The 25,565-nt window shown below is 38.0% G+C and overlaps 1 protein-coding gene across 5 annotated transcripts in view; it reads left to right on the top strand.

Annotated features, from left to right (window-relative positions):
• The window catches only part of LOC118929706 (peptidyl-prolyl cis-trans isomerase FKBP5), a 104,929-nt gene that overhangs the window by 69,156 nt on the left and 10,208 nt on the right, over positions 1–25,565 (top strand). For 3 of the 5 annotated variants that reach the window (XM_057494253.1, XM_057494255.1, XM_057494254.1), the window contains 3 exons: positions 15,460–15,652; positions 20,252–20,342; positions 23,092–23,175. In XM_057494253.1, coding sequence (XP_057350236.1) covers positions 15,460–15,652; positions 20,252–20,342; positions 23,092–23,175 — 368 coding nt within the window. The remainder of the gene's footprint in view (positions 1–15,459; positions 15,653–20,251; positions 20,343–23,091; positions 23,176–25,565) is intronic. The other 2 variants (XM_057494256.1, XR_008994458.1) reach the window with 2 other exon arrangements.

The following is a 25,565-nucleotide window of genomic DNA, read 5'->3' as shown; positions in this document are numbered from 1 at the left end:
ACTGATGGAGACCTAACTGCATCCTTACTGTGTCCCCTCTCAGCATGAAGCAGCCAGAGCGGTTGTCGCCCCCATTTCCTAGCAGCAGCTAGTGTCTCCATCTGTAGAGGGGGGAATGAGACCAGGGACCTTAGGTGTAGTCAGAGTAGGGTGAGGGCCTCCAGAAAAAGCAAGGCAGGATATTTACAGTCAGAGCAATGTAACTATGGGCAAAGAAGTCCCTATGGAAACTCTGTGTTAAGCATTATGCAAAGTCAATGTCACAGTAATTCTCTAGGGTAAAGATACCAGACTAGGAATATAGAAATCTTCAGTGAGATCAGTTAAAGGTCAAAAGGCCAGGAACAGCTTGGCCTGGAATATTTGAGTGTTCTGCAAATAAAGAAGGGTATCTCAGCATAGCCTGTGACTTCACTGTAAACAGCCCTAGCAAACAGAACCCAGCCCACCTTAGGGGCAGGGCAGGTGGTACAAGTCCACACCCTAAGCCCTCTCTTCACATTATCAAGATATATGTGGCATGGGATACATCCTTCCTACTCTAATAAATTATCCCAGAAATAGTCATAAAAGATTTCTCCTATCTCTGCCGTCTGATTGTGACAACTTGAAACTTTTAGATCCCATGTCTGTTACAGTTGCAGCGGCATTCATCCTGCCAGTTCCTAGACTTGTCAGTGAAATGCAAAAAGAGGTATCTAAGCTGGCCTGTGCATGTAGTAAGACAATGAATTTGACTGCTTCTGTATTAAATGAACTCAATCAAGAGCTAGAAGTGCGAGTTGCAGTGCTTCAGAATCGTGCTACTATAGACAATTTGCTGTTAAAAGAACAATCGGAATGTGAACAATTTCCAGGAATGTGCTGTTTGTCTGACTTCTCTCAAACCATTCAGAATCAACTAGACAATATTCGTAATATTATTAATAAGTTTTCACAAATGCCTGGGTTACTTGTTTTCTTGGTTTCATTGGATATGGCCTTTAATTGTAGGTCTGCTTTTGTTATGTATCTGTATTCCTGTTCTGTTATTGTTTGTACATAATTAATAGTCTGCTAAAACCTATACAGGCTTATGCTGTTCTACAAGAAGTTATTTTGTAGAAATAATCAATCTTCTCACATTTTTCTTCTGTTTACTGCTTCTATAACTTTTCTTCTCCCTTCTGAATATAACCCTTTTTCTAGAATTCGTGTCTCATACATCAAATTGTAGTGCATCAAAGTCTTTCCAGCTAATGAAGATACCTCAAGACAAGTGCTGGGCATAGTAGCCATGAAGCATAAATTTTCAAAAAGGCAGAAAGCTAACCTCTTCAAAGAATACTACTTCTCTCTCACTTACCAACTTTACATGTCCCTGTGTAGCCCCGGAAGATGGCTGGTTAGCCAGAGACGGGTAAGATTCCTCAAGGGAGGAACAACCTAAGACAGGCACAGTCGTAGAGGGACCATCAGGTGAGAGACAGGGGGCCAACAGAGGTGAGGCTTAGAACCTCACCCCCCTAGTTTTGGGAGAAAGATTCTGCACCCATGGCTGTTTTGCTGCCCTTGCCCAACTCAGATCAAAACTCAGTCTATAGGCATAAACCTGATCACCTGCAATTACCTTCTAATTGCACTGAATCTACTTTCACATCATGTAAATTAAAGAAGTAGACTTTTATTTCATACTGCAGAATATGGAGAAGTAATAAACTATGTTGAAGACCTTCTGTTAGAAACTGTACTTGCTATATTCTTTATTATATCTATCTACTACTTAAAAGGGGGAAATGTGGGATTAATGCATAAATCAATATAGAAATCAAATGTACAAATACATATGACTTGATTGTATTTTTACAACTCTTGATGCATGATCAAAAACAGAATGATCAAAGCCAAAACAGTTCCTACAACTGGTGACAGCCCTCACATGGTTTCGGTATCCCTGAGGAGGGTCACACCCTAGGGCTACACTCAAGGTCACATAATGATTGTGTGTTGATCATGTGTTGAACCCCCTACTCAGAATTGTTTAGATGTTTAAGTTCATTTGCTCAGTAAATATGAGGAGTGCCTTTTCGGCATTTCTCTTGTGCTGTAACGCCTTGAGTCCCCTGGCTGGCCTTTCAGATCTTCAGCATTCCATCGCGTTCCCTCCAAATCTGCGTCAGAGGCAGGGCGGAGCCAACAGTTGTGCAGTTAATGAAGAAAGGTGTCTACTATATGGTGAACACTTCATTTCTTTTTTTTACCCTCTATATTGTTTATGTAATTTGTTTTGCTTCCTTCAAATAGACTTAAGGAAGGAAATCCTTGACTCCTCTTCACCTTATATCCTACATCCAGTTCATCAGCAAATCCCTTTGGCTCTACCAGGTTGGACCTAGAACCCAAGATTAATTTGTCTTTAGTAACTATCTTCAAATTAATTATATATCTTCTTAATAGCAATCTTCCTAAATCTATTTCTCCAGGATTTTTGTTTTTTTTTTTTGAAGGGTTAAGTTATGGTCTGAATCAAGACTTTCACTGAATTGCGATCTTCTTAAATAATTTGTTTCTATGTGGAAGAGAGAACTTACATTATTAGTTTGACAGGATTTATTCTTCCTCAAAGAAATTTTTATTTTTACTCTTTCCATAAGGATCCTAATGCTCACAAATAAATGTTTAGATTCTATTCCAGTGTACTTTTTCATATATCAAGATAACCATCTCATAATTTTTATTTAATGTTGTGCTTTTTCCATTAAAAAAAACTCTTGTGTTCTAAGGTACTGTAATTGACACTATTATGATGACTGATATTTTAGTCGTGTTCTTTAGCTTAATTGCAGTACTGGCTACATTGTTACTTTTAAGCTTTACTTTCTTAGAAGATCCTGTCTGACTGACAGTAAGGCTCTGCATAGGTATTAGCACCTCTGCCCCCAGTTCCCTGTCTCTCACATCTGATTTGTTAACTTCAGTGCTTGGAATAGGCACGTCAACATGCTAGTTGTATGTGGCTCTCTCGCCCCTTGCCTCACAGTGCTTTCACCCACATTTGAGTGCAAAGAATGCAGACAATTGGCAGTATTTTCAAATGTGAAAATTTTAACAGTGATGTGTAGGATTCAAGTTGTTGGAGTACCCTTCCCTCTCACCTCCTTTCCCTGTTCAAATCCCACTGACATGAGAGATAAGCATGTGGAGAGTGATTTGCCACCAAGGATTGAGAATTACTATTCTAGGGTTTGGCTGTCTTTTGCTCCCAGGCTAAAGCCAATAAGGCCAGATTTCTAAAATAAAATAGGGATTGGCCTCAGAATACTCCATATGTTAGGACTTGGACTAGAGAATGAAAATCTAAAGTATCTTAGGACTTTTAAAACAGACTTGAAGGAAGAAAATATGCATAGTAAGTATGCCAACTATTTAGTAATTATGCTAATGTTTTATGCACCTGAAGTAAACTCTTTCCTACACTACCAGTGGGAAATGGTGTCCCCAAACTTCCTGTGCACATCATGCTTAGCACATAGTAAATGCTCAAATAATATTTGTGGAATCTTCACCCATAGATTTCCACAGTCAGCCTACCCCTTTTGGGTAAAGGCCTGCTATGGAAATATACCCAAGTGGTTAGAAAAACTGCCAGGTTACTACAATCATGATCTTTCTGAATCCTAATATGACTAGACAACAAAGAAACATCAGCAAATACCATGAAAAAGCAGCACCAAGGTAGACTAAGAAGAAACAGAACTTTTAAAATACCAGTTACTATCTTCAGAGATATTTAACAGGATATTAAATTCCTAAGTTAAAAAACCAGCTTCTCTATCTTACTACGCAGATGGACAGTGACTGTGAAGGGGTATGTGTGGGGGACTTGGTGAAGGGGGGAGCCTAGTAAACATAATGTTCTTCATGTAATTGTAGATTAATGATACCAAAATAAAAATAAAATAAAATAAAAAAACAAAAAAACCCCCAGCTTCTCTGAAAAAGGAAGGGGAGGATAAGAAAGTTTCTGGAAATTAAGAATATGACTGTCAACTCAGAGGAGGGGTTGTAAAACAAAATGGACAATCCCAGAAATCTGAATTTTTTTAAAGAAATTATTGTTAATTTTTATTAGTTGTGGGCATTGTATTGTAGATACATATGTATGTATGAGAGAGTTCTTACATGTTACACATGGAGTATTTACAGAGGAAATTACATGAATATTGGATTTGCTTTAAAATCTGTGTAGGAGGGGGAACTGGAGAACAGGTGTAGATAGAAGAAAATTAGTCATGTTAATAATTGTAAAGTGAGGACACATGGGAGGTTTTTATATTCTTTATACTTGTAGAGTGAGGGGCACATGGGAGTTTTTTATATCATAGTCTTTATGTTTGACATTTTTCCATAATAAAAGGGGCAAAAATCCAAAAGGGAGATCAATGACAGCAGCTGAGGACCAAATAGAGAGTCCTCCCTAGGGATGATCAGATATCTTGTCTGTAAGGAAAATGCACAGTAGTGGGAGATAACTGGGAGTCAGCTCACCACGGACAAAGCCTTGTGATGTGACAAGTCACTTAATTTCTTGAAGCTTTAAAATGAGCAGGAGCAACTCAATGCCCCTTTCAGCTTTAACATGGTATGCTTTATAAGGATTTCAAAATCAAGTACATTTTATGAATGGAATATATATCTCACTTTCAAGTGAATGAAACCATTTAAAATACACCAGAAATGCTCAATTTAGAGAATCACCAAGAGAGACTGTCTAGATAAGTAACCAATCCTTTGGTGAAGTGTATACCTTCTTCCCCACTTTTTCTGCAGCTTCCTATTTATTTGTAACTCTTAAAGGCTTATTGAGCAAAACAGAGTTTGGAGATATTCTTCCAAATGCCACTGTAATGAGCTGAAGGTCACCTTGAAAAAATCCTTTGTGTTTCAAACCTTACAAAAAAATCTCCCAAAAACCAAGTCTACTTTTATATCTTAGCAAGGACAGAAAAATGATGCAACCTTCTTGGTGATATTGGTTAGAAGCTTCTTCTGACTTGAGGTCACCACTGGGCACTAGCTCTTACTGTCCAAGATTGGAGATATAGACCTAGGAGGTAGAGATTAAATCTAGTCCATGCTGCTGCCTTGGTCTTTTGGAAGTTGCATTTTCATCATTACTCCTTGTATGAGTCAGTTTTATATTCTCCTTGGTGCACTGCCCGGCATGGGGATGCCAACCCGAGAGTGGGCTTTGAGGCCTCCCCTGGCAGGGCCCCAGGCCCGCGGCTGCCTGCTGTCTCTCTGCCACCCTCCATCTCCAGAGTTGCAAGACGTGGCTGTCCCTGGTACCCCTCCCCAGTTCAGCTCAGAGAATCTGTTCTCAGTACCCTGGCATCCCTCTCTGGGCCGTATGAATGAAGTAGGTCTATATGTACTGGCGGAGAAAGACTCCAAGAGATTATTGTCAACTTAAACGTTTTTTTGAAGTGAATGCACATTTATTTACCAATCTCCTGATGTCTGTCCAAAGCTATTTTTCTCACATGGGTCTGATGATAAGAGCTCCACATCATCTTTCTTCTTTAAACCACACCCATGAGGTTTAAATATAAGATTTTTGGTTTCATTTTCTGGTGACCAGTAGGTGCTCAATAGATAGTAGTTACTATTTTTTTAAACTAGAAATCTGAATTGTTAATGTGATAGTCAAGGATATCTCAGAACATGGAATAAAAACAGATGAAAGTGGAAGAAAAATTAGAAGGCAGAGATGATAAAGGATAGACAATATACATCAAATCAAATGTTTAATAGAAGAAAGTTTCCTAGAGAAGATAGAAGAGTCTTAAGATTGAAAGGGCCAGTTGATGATGGCATACAGGAGTAAGGCAAGCTTTTTCATCGAAATACATCCTGGTAAAATTTCTTAATTCCATAGTTTAATAGAAAATTTTTAATTCTCCCATAAAGGAACAAACTGTATGCAAAGGAATGAGAATCAGATTGACATCAGATTTCTTATTTGTGACACAATACATTAAAAAACAATGTTTTGAGCATTGTCTATGACTGAGTATTTTGAACCTAGACTTCTGTACTTAGCCAAATTATTATTTAAGTATTGAGAACAAAAAATTAACTTTTTGGAACGTGCAAACTTAAGCCTTTTTGAAAAAAAAATTCTATAGGGTATACTAAACATCACAGAAAGTAATGCCAAGAAATGAAGACTGTAGGCATAAGAAACATTTGCAAAAAAGAAATTTCCATAACATGACAGTGAAGTTGGTACATTTATTTTGAAAGATCCATGAAATGGTAGAACTATAATATTAAAAATAATAATAGCTTAATAGTCTGGAAGCTAGGTTCTTGGTCATTTTAACGAAATGTGGTACAGATGGCAAAATTGTCTAAAATGATTTTCTTATTCCAGGGGAGATTGTACTTATTAATTAACATTGATAAAAATATATATACTTTTAAATGATTTGTTTAAAATTTAATGTTAGAGACTCGAAAGAATAGCACATAGAAGAACTTCCAAACCACCCAGTGAATGTATTCAGTACTGACATAACAGTATTGAAATCAGACCAATTAGTAGCCCTACTATGGGCTCCAACTATTCAACTTAAAGGAAGAGGCACACATCTTTCACTGTAAATCAAAAGCTAGAAGTGATTAAGCTTAGGAGGGCACCTCCAAAGCCAAGGTAGGCCAAAAGCTAAGCCTCTTGTATCAGACAGTTGGCCAAGTTGTGAATGTAAAGGAGAAGTTCTGGAAGGAAATGAAAAGTGCTACTCTAGTGAACATACAAGTGATAAGAACCAAAACAGCCTATTACTGATACGGAGAAAGTGTGAGTGGTCTGGATAGAAGATTAAACCAGCCACAGACTTCCCTTAAGCCAAAACCTAGTCTAGAGCAAGGCCCTAACTCTTGAATTCCGTGAAGGAGGAGAGAGGTGAGGAAGCTGCAGAAGAAAGGTTGAAATCTTGCGAAAGTTGGTTCATGAGGTTTAAGGAAAGAAGCCATCTTTATAACATCAAAGTGCCAGGTAAAGCAGCAAGTGCTGATGGAGAAGACTAAACAGATTTTCAATGTAGACAAAATTGCCTTCTATTGGAAGAACAGGCCATCTAGGACTTTCATAGCTAAAGAGAAGTCAAACAACATAGTCTGGATGACAGCACATCTGTTACAGTATGGTTTACTGAATATTGTAAGCCTACTTGACAAGCTCATTGACAATGCAGCTGGTCACCCAAGAGCTCTGATGGACACAAACGAGATTAATGTTGTTTTCATGCCTGCTAACACAACATCCATTCTGCTGACCATAGGTCAAGGAGTAATTACCTTAAAGTCTTTTTATTTAAGAAATACGTTTCGTAAGGTTATATTTGCCATAGATAAGTGATTCCTCAAATGGATTTGGGCAAAGCAAATTGAAAGGCTTCTGGCTTTCACCATTCACAAGGATTCCTTTTTCACCAAGGATTCACCATTCTAGATGCTATTAAAAACATTCATAATTTCCGGGAAGAGCTCAAAATCAACATTCACAAGGGTTTGGAGGAAGCTTCAGGTAGAGTAAAATCTTTTTGTTATAAAAAAATCTAGTTAACAGATTGTTTATTTTAGAATAGTATTAAAAACAAAAAATCCGTATCAGTAAAGAGTTTAAAGAGCTCTTGGAATTTACTAAATATTTGGAGTACTGACTCTTTTCAGAAAGGAAAATTCCTATAAATGAGTGAAAATCACTACCATTTTCTTTAATGCCCTGTTTTCAGGTTAATTGTTAAATAAACATTTACTTTCTGGCCCAAAACTGTGCTGGGCACTGTGAGGTACAAAAGAAGCTTAAGATACTGCAGTTGCCTACTCTTGAGTTTTATTCATACCTTGACAGCTCTCTCTGGGGAGCCAGTAAGTGGTTTCTTATACCAAGTTTTAAAGCATGTTTAGTATAATTTACCACTGATTGCAGGAAAATAATCATAGCTAACTTCCTTTGACTTCATCTCTGTATATCCACATGTAACAGAGTTTTCGCATAGTAGGTACCCCATTATGAATGAGTAAATGCCTCATACTGAGCTAAGAACTTCAATTCTGTATCTAATTTAATCCTCCCAGCAATTATGATTTAGCTGATATTATTTCCCCTGTTCTATTGATGAAGAAACTGAGCTTCAGATAATTTAAAAGACCTTACTCAAAGTCACAACTGCTAAGTGCAGAATGGGACTGGAATCCAGGTCTGACTGAAGTGAAACACCAGTATAAAGAATAGAATGGTGAAGACCTGTGTCGGTATAGAAGTTACTGCTGTGTGTGTGCGTCCTGTTTAGACTAAGATACCCAAGTCATTTGCATAAATGTTATTCTATTCAAGTATTCAGCTTCCATGCCTGCTCTCACTGTCCCTCAGTTCCACAAGCAATCTTACAGTGTTATTTGTTGATCTCAAATAGTAGAAAATGGTACAGAGGAAGAAGGGAGGCAGTTTGGGGGAAATTTGACCACCATGCCTGATGGGAACAGTTTCTCTTCTAATCAGTGATTAATATGTCTCTCCTGATTTTAGAAATCCATCTTTGCTTCCTCATTTGCTTTTTCACGGGGTCATTAAGATCCTACTGTCTTTTGGAGGCTCTGCTCTATTAGGCAGATGATGCAGGCAGAAAGAAACCAATTTGGCATGAATTAGGCAGCAAAGAAAACCCTTACCAAGTGGGAGTAACCTGTCACAACCTGGTTTTCTCTGGCCAAATGACTGGTCTTTTGTAGTAATGCCATTACAACACTCCCATTCAGACCCCCATGACCCAGTAATTGTTTGGGGAATGTGTGCAAAGCTGTCAGACACCAACTGCTATAATTAGAAAAGGGAAAAACAGATACACCAGAGCTAAAGTCTTTAGGTTGGTGTGTTTACAGCACTTTTTTTTTAGGTTATAGAGGCTCTCAGTTTTGCTTCCTAAAATATAAATTACACAGTTTTTGGGTTCTTGCATTCCAATTTTGTTACTGCAGTGAACTCTCTTTCCTTTCCCCCCTATTTTAATCAGAGTACAAATTGCTGTCAGCACATCGAGTTCATGTGCCAGCCACATTCAGAACGGGGTGTTCTGTGCTCTTCAAAACAAAATTGCTCTAGGGCAGTAAGAGAACAATAAGTCGGAGCTCTAGTTTAAGTGATGTTTTGCAGCGGACCAGGCTCACTTGATGTGGTTACACTCAGATTGCGCAGCTAAGCTCTGGTGATTTGGTTTGGTTTGACTTCATGGGGTTTAGAGGACCTCTCCCACTTTAAGTTGCTAGATTTTTAAGTCAAGAGAAAATGTTGCCCCTTTTTAACTTGTGTATTTCTTTGTCTACCAAAAAAGCCCTAAGTAGAAGCATCCTGTATGTACTTTTGTTCTCTTTGGGCACGTCATAGATGATTTACTTCCCGTAAATCATGCTGGTTGGAATTAGCAACAGACCTCCTGAGCCCGTAGAGGCCAAGCTCCCAGTGAGTCATGATGGTTATTATTAAATATTTATTAAAGTGAGTATTTGCACTAAGAGATGCAAGGTCAAAAGCAACCACTGGTCTTCCACAGCCAGAGCTGCCATGGTTTTTTTGGCAGCAATTGTTGAGACTATTAAAAAGACACTGGATCTATAGGAGCTAGGCATGATTGCCTCTGTCGCCAAGAGGACCTACTGTGGTAGTCAGCAGACGTTTCTGCTCCAAGGTGGGGTGTGAGTTCTTGTCAGCTGTCTTGTAGAACTTGTCACACCAGTGTTCCAAGTTTAGAAACGAGTTAACAGAGTGATAGCCTTTGCTACTTATAGAGATGTAAGGAGTCAATGGACTGTATACTACCTGAGGCTATGATACCTCCCCTTGCTCTGACATTCCAGATAATAATAGTATTAAAAAGTGGTGGTTTTAAGTATGCATATAAACTGATGTGTGTGCATATCAGTTTATCAGTTTAAGATTTTATGGTAATGTAGGCAGTGCTTATTGAGATCCAATTTAGAAGAGTTAGATTTACCAGGAAAAAAAAATTATATATAAGGTAGTAAGTATGAGAGTTATTGCAAATTTGTATCTTCCTATAAGGTGGCTGCAAACATTGGTTCTGTCATTTACTATCTGTCTTAAACAGACCAGCTGCAATGAATGTTTCTGTTTTTTGGTTTTTGCTTTCTTAACTGTGCCTTCATTATAATTTAACTTGAACTTCTTTTCTGCTTGCTTGCTTCACTTATCTTTACCAATATGTTTATTAATAGCCAATCTTTTTTTCTCAATATGATGGGTTATATGTAAAGAGAACTCTGAAATTTTTATGTAATTTTAATATTAAGTACGTGCATCAAGCTGAAAACCAGCTTAGGAAACTGACACACAGGCAGGAATCCTTTGCAAAGTCTGTGAATTTCCTGTTTTGAAAACACATTCAAACTTGATCAACCAAAAACCACAACGAATGTACTGATAGTCTCTTCCCCCACTAAATGTACTCTCGTGTTGGGAGGAAAATACTTCTAACAATAAACCTCAGACAAAAAGATCTGTCAACCAACTGGTGAGCTACTAGCATAATAGATCTCAATACTTGAGATATTCCACAATATGTTTGCTGAAAATATGCTCAGCAAATCTTTATTCATGAAAAGTGTCATCACATTAGTCTAAATCAGATTTCTTGGGCAGATTTAAAATTACTTAAGAACACAAATTTTTCAGATCCCAAACTCCCTTAGAAACACCAGCTTTTACTCTGGTGAAAATATCTTAAGCCCTAGACTCTCTGCAGAACCTCTCTAGTATGTATTTGAAAATAATAAAGTTGAATTTATTTTGAAAATATTTCTAATTCAGAAGAACTTTCAGTGTGCTGCAAGTTGAGTAAGTTTTATTATCTAGAGTATTTCAAAAGTGAATGTAATAGAGAGGAACATCTATATTTATGAGAATGGGATGTAGAACAAAACTCTTATGTGCCAGCTCCACCCTGAGAGCCAGGCTGGCTCTTGCCTTTGGAAGATCTGACTTGAGAGTCGGGCTTTCTCTAGTTTGTTCCTAGCTTCTTACTCCATCCTGTGGCTGCAGTGGGAACAAATAAGGATGATATTAATCTAAGTGAATTAGAAAAGAGTAGAGAGCTTCAAAGCATAAATGTTCTTGTAACATTTTGACCCCTAGTGTCTACACCATTGCTATTTACTTTTCAGGGTTTGTCCAGTTTCTCAGGCCTGGGCTAAAGGTAACGGTGATCAAATGATTAACTTATAGGAATTAACTTTGAAGCTGGTTTCTGGCTTATATCAAGAGTTACATTACTGGGACATAGAATCGTAGAATTTTAGAGGTGCAAAGGACCTTTTAGGTCATGTCATTCAAAAGTAGAGTAAGTTGGAACTGAATTTGTATTTAGAAAAGTATGACTGTCTCATGGAATAAGAATAATAGAACTAGTGCTTTTTAGTCTGTCTAAATCAAGTTACTGATTTAAAGTAAAAGCAACCAGTCTTAGAAAAGCAGGATTTTAGGAAAACATTACATTTGAATCTAGGCCATTATATTAGAGAAGTAGGAAAAAAGAATTTTCTTATGAAAGACAGATTATTATTTTGCTTGGTGTGACTGTCATGCATACAAGCCACCCATTTTTCTTAGTCCTAAGTAAGACCTAAATGGAAATGAATGAATATCCTCAATATTCAAAGAATTTGAGAAGTTTCAAAGAATTGTTTATCCTAGGGGAGGAAAAAGTCTAACTGATCAAAAAAATATATATTTATGTGTTTTTTCCTGTTTTATCTTGAAAAACATAAAAGCCCCCTATATCTAATATGAAATTACCCTGGGAATGAGCTGAGTGAGTTTGAGTTGAGGGAAGAATTAGGCCCCAAGAAACTGACCTCCTGATGTTTCAGAGGATGTGGTTAAGTAATTTGATTTGTGAGGCTGTGGTGACTACTGATCCCTTTGCACTTTACATTTATTACTTTAATGCAAAGAGAATCAAGGGGTAGAGCTAGGTTAGTTATTGATGATTTTGACTTTGGGTTTTCCACTTTTATTCAGATACATTTGTGAATGAAATTAAGACTAAAAAAAAAGAAGCTTCTGTATATTCTGTTAACCTTTATGTGTCATTGAGGAAATAGCCACTCAGTTATTTTTCATCCAAGGATCTGAAGCCAAGATGCAGTTATAAATGTTTAAGGCATTACATACTTGATACTAATTTGTTGCATTTTTTTTTTTTAATAATTATTTTTTATTGAAGGGTAGTTGACGCACAGTATTACATTACATTAGTTTCAAGTGTACAACACAGTGATAAAACATTTATATACATAATTCTAGGTTCCAGCTATCACCCTACCAAGCTGTTACAATATCTTGACTATATTCCTTATGCTATACATTACATCCCGGTTACTTATTTATTTTACCATTGGAAGTCTGTCCTTTTTTTTTTTTTTTTGTGAGGGCATCTCTCATATTTCTTGATCAAATGGTTGTTAACGACAATAAAATTCTATATAGGGGAGTCAATGCTCAATGTACAATCATTAATCCACCCTGAGCCTAATTTTCGTCAGTCTCCAATCTTCTGGGGCATAACAAACAAGTTCTTATTGTAGAACAAATTCTTACATAATGAATAAGTTACATAGTGAACAGTACAAGGGCAGTCATCACAGAAACTTTCGGTTTTGCTCATGCATTATGAACTATAAACAGTCAGTTCAAATATGAATACTCATTTGGTTTTTATACTTGATTTATATGTGGATACCACATTTCTCTCTTTATTATTATTATTTTTAATAAAATGCTGAAGTGGTAGGTAGATACAAGGTATAGGTAGAAAACATAGTTTAGTGTTGTAAGAGAGCAAATGTAGATGATCAGGTGTGTGCCTGTAGACTATGTGTTAATCCAAGCTAGACCAGGGCAATAAAACATCCACGTATGCAGAAGATTTCTCTCAGAACAGGGGGGGTGAGGTTCTAAGCCTCACCTCTGTTGATCACCAATTTCTCACCTGATGGCCCCCCTGCGACTGTGCCTGTCTTAGGTTGTTCCTCCCTTGAGGAATCTTACCCGTCTCTGGCTAACCAGTCATCTTCCGGGGCCATACAGGGAAATGTGAAGTTGGTAAGTGAGAGGGAAGCCTTATTGTTTGAAAAGGTTAGCTTTTTACTTCTTTGCATATTTATGCCCTGTGGCTTCTATGCCAGCATTTGTCTTGAGGTATCTTTACCACTTGGAAGAATTATGATACTCGGTAAATTTGATATGAGGCACGAATTCTATTTAAGGGTTGTAATTAGGAAGGAAGAAGAAAAGCTATAGAAGTAGCAGGCGGAAGAAAACATGGGAAGATTGATTATTTCTTTGACATATCTTCTCGTAGAGTAACTTCAGCATGTATAGGTTTTAAGCTACTACTTAAATTGCGCACACACATTAACATAATAGGAGTATAGTTACATAACCAAAGCATATCTGTAATTACCAGCCATCTCCAGTGAAACCAAGAAAACCAGTTAGGCACCTTAGGCATTTGTGAAAACTTATCTATGATATGGTGGATATTGTCCAACTGAACTTGAACAGTCTGAGAGAAATCAGACAAATTAAAACAACCCATTCCTGGGGCATGTTCACATCCCTTATGTTCTTTTAACAGTAAATAGTCTGTAGTTGTAAGATTTTGGAGCTCTACAATTTGCACTTCTCCTAAATCTTGGTTGAGTTCCAACAGTATAGATCCAGTCAAATTTGTTGTTTTACTGTATGCACAGGCCAGCTTAGATATCTCCTTCCTCATTCCCATGGCAAGTCCAGGAACTGGTGGGATGAGTGCATCTACAGCTGTAGCAGTGCGTGGATCTTTGTTGGGGTTTTTTGATGATCATCTTCTGGCATGAGTCTTCCAGAGAGTGCTGATGTTGGAAGTTCTCTTTCATATCGTATCTTAGTTCATTTTCGGGGTAGCCCAATTAGGCTTTGATCTTCTGTATAGACGCAAACAGACCCTTTGCCTACACTCATATATGCCCTTTATACCCTTGTGTAGAACTCATTGGAGGTTACCACACAGAAACTGCCCTTTTTTTTTTTTTTTGCTTTGTTTTTGGTATCACTAATCTACACTTACATGATGAATATTATGTTTACTAGGCTCTCCCCTATACCAGGTCTCCCCTATAAACCCCTTTACAGTCACTGTCCATCAGCGTAGCAAAATGTTGTAGAATCACTACTTGCCTTCTCTGTGTTGTACAGCCCTCCCTTTTCTCCTACCCCCCCATGCATGTTAATCTTAATACCCCCTACTTCTCCCCCCCCTTATCCCTCCCTACCCACCCATCCTCCCCAGTCCCTTTCCCTTTGGTACCTGTTAGTCCATTCTTGAGTTCTGTGATTCTGGTGCTGTTTTGTTCCTTCAGTTTTTCCTTTGTTCTTATATTCCACAGATAAGTGAAATCATTTGGTATTTCTCTTTCTCCGCTTGGCTTGTTTCACTGAGCATAATACCCTCCAGCTCCATCCATGTTGCTGCAAATGATTGGATTTGCCCTTTTCTTATGGCTGAGTAGTATTCCATTGTGTATATGTACCACATCTTCTTTATCCATTCATCTATCGATGGACATTTAGGTTGCTTCCAATTCTTGGCTATTGTAAATAGTGCTGCAATAAACATAGGGGTGCATCTGTCTTTCTCAAACTTGATTGCTGCGTTCTTAGGGTAAATTCCTAGGAGTGGGATTCCTGGGTCAAATGGTAAGTCTGTTTTGAGCATTTTGATGTACCTCCATACTGCTTTCCACAATGGTTGAACTAACTTACATTCCCACCAGCAGTGTAGGAGGGTTCCCCTTTCTCCACAGCCTCGCCAACATTTGTTGTTGTTTGTCTTTTGGATGGCAGCCATCCTTACTGGTGTGAGGTGATACCTCATTGTAGTTTTAATTTGCATTTCTCTGATAATTAGCGATGTGGAGCATCTTTTCATGTGTCTGTTGGCCATCTGTATTTCTTTTTTGGAGAACCGTCTGTTCAGTTCCTTTGCCCATTTTTTAATTGGGTTATTTGTTTTTTGTTTGTTGAGGCGTGTGAGCTCTTTATATATTCTGGATAATTTGTTGCATTTTGTTAATTATCTGTTAAATAATCTAGTCTAGATCCTATGTTATAGGTGAAACCTCTGTCATACAGTAGGTTTAAATTAAACCTATTTACTGCTTTGTTTTATTGTCCACTAAGCTATCTTTTTGATACAATTATCAGTTATTATAAGTTTAAACTTAAAACATAAATATGATTGTTCTTAAATTTTCAGACTGGGTAGACTAAGCTTCAATAAGACATTCCATGTATGTCTGTAAAAATGAAAAAGGGTGAATACTCATCTATTACTTCACTAACTGAGCCAGTCTTGACAGGCAGCTTTGCTGACTGTTCCATCCCTTCTGCCTCAGTCCACCTGGAAGGCTGCTGTGATGGAAGGATGTTTGATTGCAGAGATGTGGTATTCATTGTCGGCGAAGGAGAAGACCATGACATTCCAATTGGAATTGACAAAGCCCTGGAGAAAATGCAGCGGGAAGAACAATGTATTTTATATCTTGGACCACGGTAAGCAGTGTATCAGTGATGTTATCTAAAGAATTGGGATACACTTGCTTTCTCAACGTCCATTTTGGTATTTTCAGTGAAGTTAATGCTAACAATGGAAATAATTAAGCCAGGCTACAGTTGGTCAGGGAGTGAATTAATAGGCCCTTTATGATATTGCAAAGATGTAGGAACTTATTTACTTGATTGATGTGTGTTAAGGACCGGACAGGCAAGTTTTTCTTTTCTGTTTTTTGTTTTGCCTGCCATATTGCCAAGAGAGGAAGCTATTAGTCCTTCTCACATGATTCTCTTGCCCCTCTTCTCTTTTCTCTAAATTGAGTAGGAGGCAGTAAAACTTGTGGGGGTTGGAAGTAAAAGCAGTATTTGGATGATTTATTACCACTTGAATTTGTGCCACTTGTTCTTATACAGAGTCCCTGAGAAAGAGTGTTCTTCCTGCATCTAAAGGCAGCGGAGGTGACTCATATTTGCCTACATTTTTCCCATCATAAGAATATCCATTAGCACTTCCAAGCTTAGAACTATCAGACACTAACAGTCTCTCTTATGAAAACATGTTTGGTAGTATTTTTAGATCTAAAATTATACAATGAATCCAACTCTTCTGTCTTGAAAAATGGACCCTTGAGAGAAACCAGTGTGTTTTGATTCTCTTTGCATGAAAGTGCATCTCCTTATCTTGTGTCTGCTCCCTCTCTGGCTCCTTGGATTTGTCAGTAGGATTTTGAGTTACTGAGAATCTTGATGATCTGCACTTACCAGTAAGGTAATATTGTACACTTGCTTGCGGCGTATTTACCGTTGCCCTAACACCAGAGCCATAACCCTATTCCTCAAGTGATGTTTCAGCCGTGCCGCAACCCACATGAAATCCTCCCAAAGTGCTCTACACCTTGAACCCCATAGAACCTTCACTGCCTTTTATTTATTACCTTCTTTTTCTCTATCATAATTCTTTCTCCACTTCAGTGTGTTTTACTTATATTTGTAGTTCACCCTTAGGTGAACCTGTTTATCTCTTTCTAGAAGGAACTTTTTAAAATAAAGTAGTACATAGAGAAAGCTGTCTCTTCCACAACCAAATAATATCTAATCACTTTTAATCTAGCATTCATTCCAAAATTATAGTAGTTCTACATTCATATGAAGAGAGTGGTATTTATTATGTCCAATGTATGTTTCCAGATTTAAGCTCCTTGAGGATAAGTTCTGTATACATTGTAAGCATATATTATAGAGAAACAAATTATTCTTATATTTATTAAAGCAGATATTTCCTTGCCCACATTTACATTATTGTATCATTATGGCTAAACCCTGCTATGCAACTTACCAGCTGTGTGCCCTTATTCATGTCACTTAACTCTCCTAAGCCTCAGTTTCTCCTTCTGTAAAATGGGGGTGAACAGTATCTACCTCATAAAGTTGGGGAGGACTATATGAGATAGTGCATGTAAAGAATATAGCAAAGTGCCTGACACATACAAACCCTCAGTATTTTAGCTAGTATTCCTGTTGTGATGTTTCTTCTATTTACCCTAAAACCACTAGAAAAAGAAAAACCCTGTTTTAACATATGGTAGATTTTTTTTTTAGACCTTTTCAGTCATAAAAGACAAGTTTTCATAAATTTCTAGGCATAAGAGTTTTTCATTTTCATATGTCTTATGGAAATAATTTAGCGTAGCTAGAAAGAATGTATTATTTTCTCTTCAAGGTGTTGGTTGGTATGTTGAGGAGCTATGTAACGGGCGATTTCTGCAATATGAGACTGTCCGCCCGTGCACTACATAGTATTATCCATGTATGTAGGAAATCCCTACACACTGGGCATGTTGTGAGTTCTTGCAGTGAATTTCCCTGTCTTGTTCCGTTTTCCACTTACAATAGCATATTGCCTCTGACTGCTGTAAATAGAGCTGTTGCAAATATATGTTCTGTATCACTCTGTCCTTCAATCTCCAGAGGTTTCCAGGGCATACCTTCTCTTCATTTCTGACAGACTCCTTGGCAGGATGTTTCCATAATAAGAAATTCATAAAACACTTCCAAAGAATTCATTTTCTTTTTTCTCATCAGCACAATATCTTTTATATTGTTTTAAATACCACGGCTGATTAATCTTTTTTTGTTTTAGGTAAAGTATGATGAGTTTTAACACTTTTCTTTTTCCTTTCTTTCCTTATGTTTCTGCCCTGCACCAACCCCGAACAAACTGCAATCTTCCCAGAGCCATAGTGTCTGATTATGAGGCAATATGGGTCAAAAACTAAACAATTTTTTAGAGGCACATGAAGCCTGAATTTAAATCCTGGCTCTACCATTGCTTCTTTGCATGACTCTTAGGAAGCATGTCTCTCAGAGCCTCAGTTTCTTCATCTGTGAAAAGGGAGCGATTGGTAAGAACTTCTGGTACAGTGCCTCTTGTATGCACGTAAAGGCTTAAAAATGGTCATCAATAGTCATTACTTGTATCTCTACTCTCCACAGGCAATTTTTAATTCAAGGATATTTATACCAGATTCCTTCTGCTACTATATAGCCCCGTTTGTCTTTTGGTTAAGTCCTGGAATTCCATCTGTGGTGTTCTCTGTAAGGTGAATTTGTGTGCCCTGGGTTCTTCCTTGCCCAGGCTGATCTAGCATAAGGTAGACAACTTTCTGTGTAATGTGGAAGTCAGGTTAGATGCTTCCAAAACAGTTTGGTGTGAGTTGACACTCCCATGATGATGTGTTCCACATAAATCTTCACAGAATCTCTTCATTTGAACCCAGGAGAGATTATAGAAATAACATCCTTCTTCAGTCTTCTTTAACTCCATTGATGGTAACCAGGACAGCTTGGTGTGTCCCTGAACCCAGCCCCTACACCATATACCCCAGCCATGGAACCCCTGTTTGTGAGATCCTCTAAGGCAGCTTTTCTCATTGGCACTATTGACATTTTGGGCTAGATGTTTCTTGGTTGTGGGGGCTGTCTTGTGCATTTTGTAGGATGGAGCAGTGTCCCTGGTGCTCATTAGATGCCAGTAGCACCCTCACCTCAGTTGTGACGAACCCCAAATCTCTAGACACTACCAAATTGCCAGGGGACGGGGAAGTTTAAGTGACCCAATTGAGAGCCACTGGTCTACAGTAAGTGCCAGGTCATCTGCTGGGTGTACTTGTTTAGCACAGGCCTCCACATATAGCTTGCTGTCGGTAAACACATGCTCAGGAAGGACTCACCTCCCTACCTTGTTACTAACAGTAAGGAATGTTCTTTATTTACCAGATGGCAGAAACAAAATAGGAGATATATATGTCTAAGAGCTCAAAGTAGAAAACTAGTCACCACTTTCTAAATTGGCCATTGGTAATTATGTCCTCTTTTACTTCTTTGCTGAAGATACCCTTTGCCCTGCTATTAAAACTACCACACCCCATTCCTGCCAGCTCTCATTGTATCTCTGTGCCTCTCTCCAGCTTCAGCTTCCATTTTCTAGTGTAACAGTGATGGTGAATGAGTAAGCATTTTCTTCCTGAAAAACTCAGGCAAGGGGTAAAGAAAGGTGGTGCAAGTAGCAAGCTGGAGTATTCCCTATCCTAGTCCTTTTACTCCAGAGAAAATGAATGGTATTTGCATATTTCAACCCATAGCCTGATAGGTTGGGTTTACTAAGTTTTTTTTTGCATATTATTGCATAAAGAGTAATTTGGTTTAAAACAGAGGGGAACAGAATATATTCCCATGAGCACTTTCCTAATATGCTGGGCATTATTCTAAATGCTGGGAAATCATTGAACCAGGCAGACGAAGCACCACCAGAACTTCCATTCTGGGTGGATGTGTGTTTCTTGAATGGCTTAGATGTGTTAAAGATCTTAAGTGATCCAAAAAAACAAATTTATACGTTCCCAGTTATTTTATTAAATTTTGCCTAAAGGTTTCATGTCTTACAGTGGTATAGGCACAAAGATAAGAGTATTTTCTCTTGATGAGGTGTTAGGGCTGTTCTTTTTGATTATGTATTTGTTACATTTGTGTTTTCTACTGTTCTTGTTAAAAGTCTCAGAGAAATACTCTTAAGAATGTATTTCCTTCCTGATGTGTGAGCCTTTTTCCCCATTATCTGACTAGAAGCAGTACTATTGGAAGGGATAGCACTTAGTGTTAAAAGCTTGTTAAAACATTACCTCTAACAGACAACACTATAATGATCACGTCTTCTCTGTCCTCCTGCTGATGAAACTTTGGGAAAAATCCTAATAGCCCAATGATGACTGTTTTATAAAAATAACAAGATGCAAAATCAAACAGAAAAAGGCAGTGACATTTAAAATTGCATTAAACAAGCAATCTCATGGAGTACAAGTGTTGCATTACATGGGAATGTGAAGGAGAAAAGAAAACTAATCTAGCCCGGCTTCTTAAAACCCCACAGCAGAGATACTTGGCACACTCTTCAGATCCACGTCAGGTTTGTCCTCAGGTCTCCGATGTGTGTAATTCACAAATGATAGCTCTCTGCTAATGTGATGCCTCAAAATACTGAAGGAAGTGCTTGGAAATACACCATTTCTTTTAAAGTTTTATTTTTTTAACTCTCCATTTCAGATATGGTTTTGGAGAGGCAGGGAAGCCTAAATTTGGCATTGAGCCTAATGCTGAGCTTATATATGAAGTTACACTTAAGAGCTTCGAAAAGGTGAGAAAAATACAAACTTTTCTGAAATCATGGTAGATTTATTCTCTACCCATTTCCTATAAATATAAGTATCTGATATTACTAGGTGATGTAGATAGATGGTATTTATTCATTTGTATGTTGTGCTTTTCATGATCAAGTTTGTCTCTTGTCTCTGACACTGCTGTTAGAGTATATGGGACAACTGATACAGCACAGCTGATGTATAACTAAGGAGCTCAGTGTTCTTATTTTGTTCGTATGTGTCAGCCTTTTCTTTTTTTTTTTTTAACTTTTTTGGGTAGGATCCAAGACTTGTTCCCTTATTTGTTCCTAGACTTGTTCTTTGTGTACTTTTTTTCCTGGGTTGAAGACAGAAAGGTTCACATTCTGCCAAGCAGCTCCTTGGGGAAGTGGGGTGCAGTTTTCTAGCGTTGAACGGGTTGTACCCTTCTTGGAAATCATGAAGAGGCCTTCTCTGTGGCTCTAAGTTATTATCCAAAGTATAAGGCTTCATGGGCCACCAGGTTTGGTGACAAGGAAACTAAAAGGCAAACTTGTTAACCCTAAGCCTTTCCTTTTCATACCTGTCCAATTAGAGAAGAGAGTTTGTCCGTTGCCTTGGATTCCAGAAATGGGTATCCTTCTTGAGCATATTCCCATCTCAGGCCCTCTTCTGGAGGCTTCCATCAGCAGCCTCACTGGACAAGCACAAAGCATATGCCTGAGCTAAGTGTGCTGTTGTGTCCAGCTAAGTCCCCTGTGCATCACCAAAGCCCTGCCCTTCCCCAGGAGCCCCAAGAACTGCATTTTGTGTGCCTTTTTATTCCTACAGAGCTATCTCCATTTTCTGTACATTACACTTTGGACTGGAAAAGTGCCCATTCGTTTCTATTTTATTAGGCTCAGAAGGGACATCACTGTCCTGTAGGGCTGTACCTTTGGGCTAAGAAAGTGAGGGGAGGACTGTGCTGGGATTCACCGCCAACAGTGCTGTTCCTGATCATGCCCCTCACACTCCCTGTTCCCCAGAACAAGCCTGTGCTCTGCTGATGACCATCACGTGTAACCTCCTGAAGGCCTGCTGATCCCCAGCACGGATCCTTCAAAGCTGTTCATAGCACAAAGTGCTTTTTATTGTTGGACAGAAAATAATTTTTAGCATCTGACTCTATAGGCCTTTGGCTTTATTTCCGTGTTAAGGAAGTAGCCCTCATCCCTTCCCGCCCGTGGCCCAGTGGACAGTGCCTGTTTGGGAGCATTCTCACTGTCGTGTGCCCCAGTGAGCCTGCACAGTCATCCCTCCAAGAGTGTATTTCACGCAGCAATGCTTGGTGTATTTGTAACTACATGAAGGGGTGTGTTGTTATTAGAGGCAACATGATTTCATTCTCTGCCCTGTGGTATTAAGAATACAGCTGACCCTTGAATAACACAGATTTGAATTGCTTGGCTCCACTTAACATAGATTTTTTTTCAATAAGTATATTGGAAAAGTTTTTGGAGATCTGTGACAGCTTGAAAAAACATTTTCTTTTCTCTAGTTTATTGTAAGAATACAACATATAATACATGTAACATATAAAATAGGTTAATCAGCTGTTTATTATTGATATGGCTTCTGTTCATCATTAGGCTATTATTAATAGCTATGTTTTTGGGGAGTCCAAAGTTATACTTGGATTTTCAACTGTGCATTTTCAGTATACCCCTAACCCCCACATTGTCCAAGGTTCAGCTGTATAGTTACACCCCATAAAGACTGAACCCAATATAAAAAATGCAAAGGACGTTTTATTACTAGATTTTTAAATAATAGAGCTAAATTGTTAGAAAGCAGTATAGAGTTGCCAGAAAGAACTAGTAACTCATTTTTTTAAAAGCAGGATGGGAAGGGAAAGGAGTATGACAGCAGGGAATAAACCAATAAATTGTCTTGAATAGAGAGAATTTTACACTTACCCACCCAAGTTTCATAAATCCTACACGGTAAACAGCACTGACACAGTCATTGCCATTTTCCCTAAAGGACCCCAAATTGTTTTATTGACTCTTTAGAATCCTTGCAGATCCAACTGTTTGTAATGAAAGTTCAGATGTTCCTGGATTCATACCTACAATGGTGTGATGATATACATAATGCACAAAGTAGATGATAGTGAAATCATTTATTTATGGCTTTGAAATGTATTTTTGCAACAGCTTTACCCTCTCATTTATGATTTACTAGAAATTCCCCATCTGCAAGTTGATGCCTGTATGTTGGAGGCTTCAGTGTATCTGGTTGTTTTAGAGTGGAGAGACGACTACATGAGCTAGAAATCTTTAACTTCTGTTAAAAAGTTATGCAGGGTTAAAAATACAAAACTGTGATTTGACTACAATAGTGTTCCCATTTTAGAGTTGAAAAACTGAGGCTTGAAAGAAACTTGCTGTTATAATAGCAGTTTAGTGGCACAGTTTGCAGGAGTGAAATAGGGGACCATAGCTTTCATTGTGTGGCCTTGACTTATAATTCCAAAGGTGCTCAAGAGTTTGTTTCTTACTGTATTTTTGCCTGCTTCTCTTGAGTAACCTGGGTCAAGCTGAAGCTTTGTCATTGTGAAGGTGAGTTCTAGCCTAACAGTGCGTTGGCAGTGGCTCATGGTTTTAACAGTCAGTGTGTTCTGAGTTGTGGGTATCCTCTGGAAGTAGCTACTATTCTTACAGGCATGAGCTGATGCTTTTTCTTCACTGTTCATCTAACCATTGTCACAAATTTGCACAACAGGCCAAAGAATCCTGGGAAATGGATACCAAAGAAAAATTGGAACAGGCTGCCATCGTCAAAGAAAAGGGAACTGTGTACTTCAAGGTATGCGAGTCTTCGTACTCTTAGGTCCTTTCCATCTCAACTTACTCAAATGTCAGTGAATTGTACTGATAGGATTCCCTACTCTGAATTCTTTCAACACTCTTCTAGGTAAGAAAAAGCCTGACTTTTTATAAGTCTGTCATTTTCAGTGTAAGAAATGGTGAGAAAGAATGAATTAATGTGACAAAAAGAATACAAATGCCTCTTTCACACATTTGACTCTAGATTGTGACCCTCTGTAAAGGCAGACCAGGTTTGTCTTGCCCACCCACCACTGTATTACTCAAAGCCTAAAGCATCTTGCTCAGTACATAGTTGGCACTCAACAGACATACGTGGAATGAAACAAAGAATGGATAGAATAATTGTTAGCAAATGAGAGAATTCACGGGGGTAAGTTTGACATCATTTTCCTTTCTGCTGTCTTGGGGAAATCACAAAGGCACTGACAGAAGGAAAGAGAACATGCACAGATTTCAAAAGAAACTGACAGGAGGAGAGCAATAATTTCTTCCAATGGCCAGGGTAATCCCTGCCACACTTGCTTTGGTGAAGAATCAGCAGAAATTCCTGAATGATACTTGTCATTGATGCTTCTAGAAAACCCTTTCTAGTAACATCTAGGAATGTGGTATTTCCTCACTTAGATCTTAAACCTCCAGATCTAAGAAAAGAGAAAGAGCACTTAATTCAGTTCTAATCAGAATGCTCTATCCATTGCTTCCCCACCCCCAAATACATACCTCCTCCATGTCAAAAGGAAAGAGCTTAGTAAGGAAGAAAGATAAAGAATGGGAGTTTCGTCAAGAGTTTATTTTTTTAATTGCCTCTGCAATCCATGAACAAAATTAAATGATGTTTTCAACAATCTGAAGCAGCGATGCATAAATGTCCTTCAGCAAGTCTTCATGCAGCATCCTCTGTAAGATGTGCTATTACACTGACAGCCTTGTCTGGGCGGAGGGAGACAATGTTAATCCACATGAAACAACTAGAGAATTAGGTTAAGACTGTATAACCAATACAAGGCAAAGGGCAAATGTATGATTATGGTTTTTCAAACTTTGAGAGGAGATCCATTATTGGGTCATGAAATCAAGTTAGTTGAGCTATATATATATAGTAAGTATAAATTTTGTTACATAAAACTTTTGTTCAGCTGTTAGTGGATACTGGATTATAATTTAAAACATTTCTTACTGTGTGTTATAGTTAAATTTGAGGTCCATTGGTATAGGTAATATATAATTATATTTGTCTGTAACTATATATCTATTAAAATAATGTATGTATCACCAGAAAGCATTGGGATATGGTGGAGTGAGCTCTGATTGGGGATCAGGAAAATTGGACTTTGTGGCTCCAAATGGTTTAAAGTCTTTCAGATCCACAGGGGTTATTTTTTCACGTGAAAAGTGAGGAAGTTAAATTAGAGGATCCCCAAGTTTCTTTCCAACCCTAAAATTATTGGAGTTTCTAAACTCTGAAGAGCAAGTTTGAGTTTTTTTCTTTTTTAATTCTAAGTGAGGTTATTGAATACTTTTAAACTACTCAAGTAAGATTCCAAATGGATTATTTGTAGACCCGAATACGCAATACACTAGAATAAAAAGAAAATGTTCTGTAAAATCCCTCAAGGCCATAGGTCCTGAATGCTGTTTCCTACATGCCTCTTTAAATGTATTTTTGTATTTCCCCAAACTTCTAAATAGAATATTAACAGTTTGGGGTTGAGGCTTTTGGCATTTGACTAGAATTAATCAACTCAGTGTAGTAAAACAGCTCAGCTATTCAGAAGCTCTGATTGGCTGCGGATGACTCAGAACTTTGGGGGACATCATTAGGAATGAAATCATGGTGCAAAGCCACATATCGTCTAGCTAGCTGTGTCCTGAATATATAGAGAGAGAGCACCAGAATTAGTGATCAGTAGCAAAAAGCAGCACTTCAGTGTTTATACAGCACTTTGTTGCTTCTTAGCATTACAACTGCAATAGTGGTTTGTGTATTTCATAATACTATGAATCCTTTTAAAAGTACTGGGTTTTTTTGATAAAATCTGGATCATCAGTCACACATATGGAACTTATTATTTTTAACATGCAATTTGATAGACAAAATCTGTCAAAACATTAGTCCCTTGGGGGAAAATTAATGAAAGGTTCAAAACCACTGACCTAAGACTTTTCTCCTGGAATGTCTCTGAACATTTTGTACTACTAAAAACTTCCCTGGAGGTACCTTCATAATTATAGGTAAAAGATCCCAGCAGTGATCCTAGTTTTAGCTGTAAGACTTCAAAATGGTTGGTATAGTTTCCTGCACACATTCCCTTTTCAAATTTCAGGGCAGGTTTCAATCTGCTGTGCTATCCTCCTGGGCCTGTTCCC

This window comes from Manis pentadactyla, chromosome 16 (assembly GCF_030020395.1).
Source record: "Manis pentadactyla isolate mManPen7 chromosome 16, mManPen7.hap1, whole genome shotgun sequence".
In the NCBI taxonomy this organism is placed as follows: Eukaryota; Metazoa; Chordata; class Mammalia; order Pholidota; family Manidae; genus Manis; species Manis pentadactyla.
The sequence above is the reverse complement of the archived record's forward strand: the minus strand, read 5'-3'. Positions and strand labels throughout refer to the sequence as shown.